Raw genomic sequence first — 9,770 nt, forward strand, 5'->3', positions numbered from 1 at the left:
ATTTGAATTGATCATCTGTGGGAAAGAGGCCAGATGCCAGAAGGTAGGGGCAGAGCCATAAACAGAAGAAGAAGGAATTTACCTTTGAAATATATCTAAAGATTCTTTTTAGAGGTTCAGCTGCACCCAGAAGATAAGATGCCTCTCTGTCTTCAACTCAGCCTTCATGGTATCCCGTCAGTCAGGAGAAAACAGTCTGGAACTGGTGATAATGAACAGGATGGGACAGATAATAGGGCTTGTGCTTGCCTGTAGGGTAGAAATGGAATTAAACTTCCTCAGCATCAGAAGGTTGTATTCCAGCATTGGGCTATTCAAACAATAAGTTACTAAGGAAGGAGGATGAGAAAGAAAACACACCATGGTTTCAAGTGAAGATGAGGGGAGACAAGAGAGGGATGCTCCATTTTAAAATTTCAGTGGAAAAAAAATGACAACATTAAATCTAAATTTCCTGCTGAATTTTTTGTTTTAACAACACTTCAGAAACCCAGAACTGCTGACTTTTTTAACTGGGAAATGCCACATGCTGTGTCATCAGAATAATGCAGCAGGGACCTACAGATTCTAGTTTCTTCTCTGGGCTAGTTCATAGTTTACAGAATGTCTTCTCTTTTGTTGCACAGTCATATCTCTTGAAGAAATGAGCTGGTGCATGTTGGTTTGGTGGCTGTGGAGCCAGCAATTACAGGAGGCATTGTCCAGTGGAGGACCTCAAGCTGTGGAACAGAAAAGAGAAATATAAATTAGTCAAAACACAAGTCCTCATGTAAAAGCATTCACAAATAGATTTCACATGCTTACTTTTTGATAAAATAAATTAATTAATTTATACTTTCTATCAAAAGTAAACACCTTTGTTTAGATGCAGATGCAGAAGCAAGTTTCTGTTTAAAATACAACATCCAAAGGGAATGTTATGTCAGATCTTCTAAGAAGATTGAAAGAATATAGCTTTCTAGCATGTTACTGCTGGAAGTCTTCAATTCTTGGGAGATTTGGATGCCCACAGAACTGAAGATGTGGCTTGGACTTGACTTGTTTGTTGGCAAGTCAGGATCACTAAGTCTCTGTTTCATGTTTAATCCGTTCTTGTATTTATAGCAGTGGAAACAATGATTCAACATAATGGGTGATCTCAGTCATATAAGTCAGGTCATCCTCACTCACTTCCACATTTTTGCTCCTTTTCAAAGTCCTCTTTTCCTACAAAATGATCTAGGAAACATCAGATGCACCTCCCAGGAAACACATAGGTATGTGTGAGAAGCCCATCTCAACTCTTTCTTCCAAGCAGATATACTGAGGGACATGTATCCCTCATGCAAAAATTTTCATCATAGACATAAAAGAAATTGCAAAAAAATAATGAAAAAAAAATATTCTGTGTGTCTCAGGTAAAAATATAAAAGCTGGTTTTGAACAGTTTCTTAGAATTATGCATATTAGAAGCATCTATAATAATTGTCTAGTTTCTTTGTATCTTTCCTAAATGACAGTAACCTGACTTTGTGGTTTCTATTTGGGCTGTATAAACATTACTGATAGATGCAAGTCTGGGGATTTATTTGCTGTGTCCTCTCATTTACAAAGCTGTCTAAACAGCCTTGACTGTGCACTGAGGGACTCTAGCAGAGCTCAGCATGAGATGTCTTACGTGCACTGTTCAATTGGATCATGTACCATTTCTATTGCAGTGTTTTATTGAATGCCTGCCTGAGCAAGGGTACCGTTTGCCACTCATGATGCTCAGCTGTGACTGTGGGTGCCTGCTGTTGAGTGGAGAACACATAAAGGAGCAGCCTTGCTCGTGCTGCACAAGGCCGTGCGTTAGGGTCCCTCTGTGCTGGCATTACCCAGTGGGTAGGCAGGGTGTGACGACATTGTGCTGAGGCTCCGTGTGGGTGCTGAGCACTGGAGGGTCCCCTCTGGCTCCAGGATGGCTCCCCTCACAGCAGGGCGAGCTGCCAGCTGCCGCACACATGCTGTGGTCAGAGCAATAATGCCAACTGATTTTCAGAATCCATGTTAGGAAACAGGTCTCCTGCCTGGTTTTTCTTCTTATCAATGTTCTCTTTATACTCTCTAGTAACTATAGTACACACCTAATCTCTTGCCCTGCTTCTGGGTTTCTTGCCAGTGGGAGAAGCTGCAGATGACGGCCAGCGAGAGGAGGAAGATCATGTGCTCTGTAACATTCCATATCATTGCCATCACCTGCGTTGTGTGGTCTCTCTATGTACTGATAGACAGGACTGCTGAAGAGATTAAACAGGGACAGACTACTGGTATGTTACTTGCTTATCTTCCCACTTATTCTCTTGGAGTAATTATTTATCCTGAATGCAGAGAGGATGTGGAGCATGAATGTGCAGGTAATGTTTATACTTAGACTAGTCATCTTTAGCCTGAGGTTGGATTGGTTTAAAAGCAAAGTTCTAAAATGATTTAGTTAAATCAGTGTAAATTCATCTGTGGGTGCTTTTTATGTCTATTTCAATTCAATTTAGTTTGCACTCGTGAAGTGCACAGATATGAGAGCTAATCCACTGTAGCCAGGCACAAAATTGCACTCATCAGCTAATTCAGTTTTGAACTGGAACACTTATTGAGCAGATAAGGATGTAAGCATTTGTTTGCTGCTATGACTACCTTTTAACTGGACAAAACCAGAACAGTGTTTAAAACGAGAAGAAAGAAGAACCTAAATTCAAATCTTTTAGGTATGTCTGTGAGGTGGATTAGCCCAAGTTTCCTGTGAGAGCCATGTTAGACTGGAGAAATTTTTCTGAGTGGTTGTGCCTGAAGCAGAAGAAATTCAGGATAATTCTTAGGACTCCAATTCACACAACTGCGATGAGGTGCACTGCAGTTTGTGTAGTGGCTGCCACCCCACTGCACGAACATCTTAACTTCTTGAATAGTAGGTTTTCTTCAGTATTCCAGCTGTAAAATACCAAACTGAAATCTGTTTACCTGGGTATGCAGGGCTGCAAATTTGCAGCTGTCACACAACTGTTTCTCAGGCAGCTGAGCTGTCTCTGAAGGTGGAGATACAAAGGACCAGGATACCTATGGAGGCTGGGAGCCATTAGAAGCACGCTGTCGTGGCTCACAGAGCATTGCATGCCAATTAGACACGCAGGTGGAAAATGTTTTGCTGATGATTGAAGAGCATTGTCTAGGGAGGTAGCATTAATAAACCTGCAAGTCCACAGAGCTGTTACAGTCTCTCAGAGCAGAATCACACTTCAAACTGAACAGTTTTGCTGTCATTTCTCATTTTGGCTGTAGTTTGACTACAAAGCAAGCTGCTTTGAATGAAATTTTAGTTTCTGTTGCATCCAGCCACAACTCTTCTGTGTACAGTGAAAATTGTTGGCCTTTTCCATATGATAATGAAAAGCATATGCTTTCAAAGATTTATCATCTCTAGGTTATTTTAGCCAATAAATGTATTAGATGAACATGAATGGGAGTAATAGTGTGAATATTTAGTGCCTTCTTTGCCTCCTTCACTTGGATTCTAAATCTGGGGAGTGCTGTAATGTGCTGGGAGATGTGCAGAGTGTTTATGGTTATATATCCATGTTTACACAGGGACAGGCATATACTATCGACTGCCTACACTTGGCATCAGATAGCTCACCTTTGAGTCAGAGGTTCCAGTATTATTCACAGGTGGGATTTCATCAGTAATGACACTGCAGTGCCCTGTGTATTTTGGGACTATAATATTTTCATTCCTCCCATACTACCATGCATTTCCAAAAGAATGCTGGCCTGTATCTTGGTAAAAACTTTAAAGACTTGAAAGGCCATGATTTTATTCTCTGAGAAACCTGATAGTGGATGATTCAGTGTGGTTTCATATCCATCTTGTGATACTGCTTATCTTTAAAGAGGAGAGGGTCTAGGTGGATACAAGACCTATGTAAACAGATGATGTATAAAATTAATAGTCTCTCATTTAAAAGTAGTTGATAGAGATATACCAAGATCCAGTGTCTAAAAGTTCAAGCTAGACAAATTCAGGAAGAGTAATGGTGGTCATTTTTAATGATGGAGGGTAAGCTTGACAGAATGCTTCAGCATCTCCACTTGCAGTTTTGCATCAGAAGTGACGCTCTAGTTCAACTACAAGTAACCAGATCTGCTGCAGATAAACTTGTCTGATCTGTATAACAGACATGTCAAGCTATATGGTAACAATCATTCCCTTTTGAGTTTAAAGACTACAGGTGCATGTGCAGTGTGATCACAGAGTGGCACAGACTTCTTGGGTCACTGAATTGAGTCTCCTGCTATGAAGAGGGAACCATACCACAGAATCCCTTTCATAATCTGATCCAATTTTTGTTTAAAAAACAGGTGTAAAAGGACCTAAATGTATTACTGGCTGTTGCCTTGACTCTGTTTGTGATTGTGCTGCACAGGGGCCCAGATACAGAGAACCGATTGTTTTGTTTTCCATCTGGTGGGTGAGAATAAATGTGATATGTGAAGTAGAAGTCTGCATGTGTTTCACTTGAAGGGGAAAAAAAAAAAAAAACAATCAAGGCCTAGCAAGAAAAATGGCAAAATAAGAATAGGTTGCATGGCCCAAACTCTGCGATAGTTTCCTTACAGCATGTTTTTGAGAGATCAAATGTAATCCAGCCAATATTGACCAGGTCCTTTTTCTTTCTTCTGTTTTTTTTTTTTTTTTTTTAATTTTCTTTCTTCCAGGGATTCTAGAGTGGCCATTTTGGACTAAGCTGGTGGTTGTGGCTATTGGCTTCACTGGAGGACTTCTGTTCATGTATGTACAATGCAAAGTGTATGTACAGCTGTGGAAGAGACTTAAAGCTTATAACCGAGTAATATATGTACAAAACTGTCCAGAAACTAGCAAAAAGAATATTTTTGAAAAACCTGCACTAATGGAGCCAAACTTTGAAAGTAAAGAAATGCTTGGGGTTCACCATTCAGATACAAACTCTTCACATTACACAGAGCCAGAAGACTGTGCTGCAGAAATCCTTCACGTCTGATTGCTGGGTGAGAGGGGTGTTTCTGTATGTCCTTGAAGATTTAAAATATCATTGTTTACTGCAAACTGCTCTACCTTTTTAAAATCAGCTAAAAGCTGAGGGCTGTCAGATGAATTTTTTTACATTTGTTTTTTGTTGGAGTTTTTTTAAATCCCTTTGGCGTATCTGTCAATGCTGTCATAGTTGCATACCTCTCGATGTTTTGTCTCTCATACTGGCTGATCAAAGAGCCACAGGATACTGGGTAGAATGAGCTGTGAGTTTGGCATCAGGCAAGCCGCTAGTGAACTGTCATCAACTTCGTGGAGTCTGTTACTTTAGAAGATGACTCTAAATGATTCTGAAATATGTGTGGAGTAGCATTTGTTTGTTTGTTTGTTTGTTCTGTAACTGTGATGAAGGAGGTTGTCCCAGACATTGAGGGAAATGAGAGAGCTAGAGTCTAATCTACCACTAACACTGCCACTAACATTTTGTCTTAGGCAGCAGGTGTAAAATTTTGCTTTACATATTGTGATGAGACTTACTTACAAAGCATATAGCACTTTTAAAAATCTTTATTTTGTAATATGTATGTCAAATGAGAATGAAACTTGAAAGAATGTGTCATTTTCAAAACATTTCTTCATTTTTTACTCCATCTATTCTTCTGGAACATAAACCTCTTGCCTTATAAAAAAAAAAAAAATTAAAAAAATTCCAACCTGTGATTTCCAACACATGCCCACATTATCTTACTAAACATAACACTAAAAAACTCTGCCTCTTTGGGTTTCCTACAAGGAGCAATTTTTTTCAAAGGGTATTGCACTTGTGACTTGTGTATGGAGAGTAGTGGATGTGTACAGTGTTTGTTTTCAATGCGTAATGGTTTCAGTGCTGTTTTGGGGATTGGTTTTGCTTTTTGTTTTTCTTTAACAGGTCAGACCATCAACACACCTGCACATATATACCTGATGTAACTTTCATTCCAAACCATTGGCAAAGGATTTGTTACTATATTGGTAAAAATGTGAGCTGTTGTGGAAAAAAAAAAAGATACTTAGTCAATACAGCTGAAATTGGTTTTCTTTCTTTAGTGCTGTGTCATGTGTGAATTACCCAAGAATTTGATGTTGTTAGAGGAGAAGCTGAGATCAAGTCTAGGTAGTAAATGTTGCATTAAGTGGATGAGTTTAAAAATACCTGCTGCGTTTAGTCCTGATGTGATGAATTATGTGGTCAGAGAACAGTTTTGTCTGTGCTTTTGAATTTGGGACTGGCTTTTTAATCAGTCAGCCTTAATGAAAAGAGAGGGACAGCTTTACAATCTGTTTGCAGGGCTTTAGACAGAGTTTCCCAAAGCTTGGGGTGTCTGCTGTTGATTCACTTGACCAATCTGCTTCACTGAACCACTGTCCAGCTTCAAGCCCTCATTTAACCAAAGTCTCAGTGTCACTGGAGCAGAAACAAAGCCCCATGAAGAGTCAGCACATGAGTCCTCTGCATTTGAAAGATGACTTTCCCTACCTGAGCTCTATCTAAATCTCTGTAAAGTCAATGATAATCATCTGGTTGGTCTTAGTAGGAGTTGCCTGGATTTCTCAGTTAGGGAAAAGCTTCTGTTTACTTGTTGAGATACTGAACTAAATCCCCAGCTCAGGTTCAGGTTTTACTTAGTCTTTTTCAAGTACAACTTTCATTGGGCAAGTTTGTTCATAATAAAACCAGTTGCTTTAAGATTTCCCAAAGAATAACAGTAAGAGATCAGTGATCTTTTTTTTTCTTTAAAATGTAATATTTAAAAGGAGGCAAAGAAGGGAGTATGGTAAGAGAACATGCACCAGGGGTTTCTAAGAGCTGTTAAAAGAATGTGTTTGCGTGCATGCCTATGCGTGACCTCATGCTTGAAGCTCACTGGCTGTAATCTTCATGAACAACATAGTACCTTGCTCTTGACGTGTTTTAAAATACCCAGTCCTAACAAAGCTGCACTGGCATGGGTTTGTGTACTGTGCTAGGTGTCAGGATGTCCCATGCTTACATGATACAGGCAGACAAACCCTGCATATCCTGCTAGTATGGGGGCAGCAGTCTTCATGACTATACGCATGTAGAGTTTGTTGCCTATGCCTGCCATAATTTAAAGTGCAATTACTCAGGCCCTTTCCTGAAGTCTGCTATGGGTGACTCTCTTCTGTTATGAGAACCCAGATAATACACTGTCTTGTTTTGTTTTCTATTTTGTTCTGTGAAAAGATTTACTAGATAAACTCAGGTGGGTTAAATATCAGGTCTTACACACCTTTATCATGTTCTTCTGAAACGCCCAAGTGCACAAGGCTTACATGTCTGCGGGATGCTCATGTTAACAGCTGCAAGATGCACAGAATCAGCTGCTGACTGATGCTGTGCACGTTCTCATCCGATCTGTGACCAATAGGTGAAAATGGACAAGTTCTGCTATGAAACCTGCTTGTTCTTCAGTTCACACCTGAGAGGCACTGATGTCTGACTGATGTTCTGACAAGTGTCGATACGGCATACTGTAACGTGCTGTTCCTGTTTCAATCACTGTCATACGTGATTCTTGGTGAAGCACTGTGAAATCTCAGGTGTTCCGGAAGCTCCATGTGGCACATGCCAGGTAGTGTTCAGTGTATGCATCATACTGAAGGTTTCTGCTGTGCCCCTGTGTATCTTAACTTGAAAAGAAAAATCATATGCAGCAAAATCATCTGGGGAAAAATATTTGCAGATGAAACTGTTTTAGCCAGTGTTGCTGCTAACCATTCCCTCTTCCAGCAGGTCTTTTCTGAATGAAAGTTAAGGCCTAATATTTAAACTCTTTATACTGCTTAGGAATGCTCATACCAGGAAGGGCTGCAGAAGAAATCCATCTGTCGGGTTTTCATTTATGCTGGTCACACTTCTCATTCTGATTCTTGCTTGGTGTTAACAGTGGGCTTCTGGAGCTGCAGTTCTCTGCTTCTACGTAAAGTGCTATCAAATGGTGTGAGAAGGCTGAATGGTGCTTTTTCCTTCTTTCTCCTCAAGGAGATAATGTTGACTTGTTTTCAGCTTCCAGCTTCGAGGCACTGATGCTAGCTCAGGTGAGCTCTGTCCTTCCTGCTCAGATGTCAGTAAGGGGAACAACCACGCCCTGTCAGGTCAGAGTTTCCAACACTTCCTTCTGGCAGCTTTTGAAATTACTGAAATAGAAGTCTGACTTTTTTTGGTCAAAGTTCCTTGTTTTGGTTCCTTGGCCAAAGTTAGTGCAGGTTACCTAGGGCTTTTCTGAGACCAGAATTTAAGTAGGGCAGAATATAGTCTTAATACCATCTACCACGATCCCTTCCCTAGATTGCCAGAGCCTTTGCTGATATGTCCCATGCCCTAGACATCTGACCAGAGTCCCATGCTATTGACTTAAATCCTGTCCAAAAAAGCTCTGGCTGTGCTGAGGAAATTTCCCCATCGTGTCATACTTGGTATATCTGCCAGGTCAAGAACATGCATTGTGTTAGAAATACAGGTGTGTGCTGCAGAAGGTTGATCCCATTTAAGAGATCATGAGATGTTAAATTCCTATAAATCCTCAGGACTTTTTTCAACTGTAATCCTGTATTTTGGAAGTGGGGGTGGTGTTTAAAATGTTGCCCTGTGTTCTGAATTTTGGTCAGACCTAGAGCCAGCTTCCTTGTGTTGAATGTCATTGAGATTGGCTTTGCTTCAGCAGGAGGGATTCAGTGAAGGTTATAGTGAGCCTGCAGGGGGTTGGAGAGGTGCTGGACCTCTGTGCTGGACCTGGGAAATCCTGGGAAGCAATAGTAACTCCCTGTCCAAGCCCACTTGTGCTGATCCCCTGTACTGATCAGAGCAACAATCCCACTTGTGGCAGTGCTGTGAGGAAGGGGTCTGCTTGGCGTGCTGCTCTTCAGAAACCTTTGAAGTGATGCATGGATATGGCCATGCATGGGAGCTGGTTGCTTCTGCCCTGTGTTTGTCTGGGTAAGTATCTGTTACAAAGTCAGACCCAGGTCCAGATTTTTCCTAAAGGTGAAGTGTGTTAAGATACAGATTTCTGACGTAGTGTGCTGTGGAGATTGTGGCCAGCAATGAAAGGGAGGTTGGTGACTTTGGGTTGCATCCCTCTCGGATATGGGTGAAACAGGGCAAATACAAAAGCAAGGATATTGCTGGCTTGATTTTCACAGTGTTGTATTAGATATGCAAAGAAAACTTTCCAAGTGGGACCTTTTATTTTGTGGTTATTTTTTAGTTTTGAGATATGCAGTGTCTGTATATTCCAATGAAGTACTGAAAGCACTTGTCTTTGTATAGAAGATAACTGTTTAAAAATTGCAGCTGATCTTGTATTTAGCTAAAACATTTGTAGATAGGTAATTGTATAACGTTAAACAACTCTACACTGGCATGTGTTGTATAGTTTATACAAGACACTTCACACTTCTGCAGAATTTTTTAGTTAGTAAATTTCTAGTAACTTAAATGTATAGTTTTGTATCCTTTGATGTATGTTCATTTTCTCAGTATTACCACTTGCAAAATTATTTTTAGTTTCTTAAACTGTAATTGGTTAATTGTGTGTGATACACAGGGTTATCAACTGCAGCAATAAAGTGTTTCTGTAAAAAAAAAACAGAACAAAACCAAACCACTATAGTATCCATTTTGTTTGAAAAAGCACTAGAAGTCCAGGCAAGAGAAAAATTGGGCTCTCTGATAGTAGGATGA

General features: G+C 40.2%; 1 protein-coding gene across 5 annotated transcripts in view; it reads left to right on the top strand.

The window, feature by feature from the left end:
- MARCHF8 (membrane associated ring-CH-type finger 8) overlaps positions 1 to 9,690 on the top strand; it is a 97,628-nt gene extending 87,938 nt beyond the window's left edge. For all 5 annotated transcript variants that reach the window (XM_032982188.2, XM_032982186.2, XM_032982190.2 and 2 more), the window contains 2 exons: positions 2,141 to 2,288; positions 4,729 to 9,690. In XM_032982188.2, coding sequence (XP_032838079.1) covers positions 2,141 to 2,288; positions 4,729 to 5,033 — 453 coding nt within the window. In that variant the 3' untranslated portion in view covers positions 5,034 to 9,690. The remainder of the gene's footprint in view (positions 1 to 2,140; positions 2,289 to 4,728) is intronic.
- Positions 9,691 to 9,770: the final 80 nt, after the last annotated feature.

This window comes from Tyto alba, unplaced genomic scaffold, assembly GCF_018691265.1.
Source record: "Tyto alba isolate M040663 unplaced genomic scaffold, T.alba_DEE_v4.0 Super-Scaffold_1, whole genome shotgun sequence".
Lineage (NCBI taxonomy): Eukaryota > Metazoa > Chordata > Aves > Strigiformes > Tytonidae > Tyto > Tyto alba.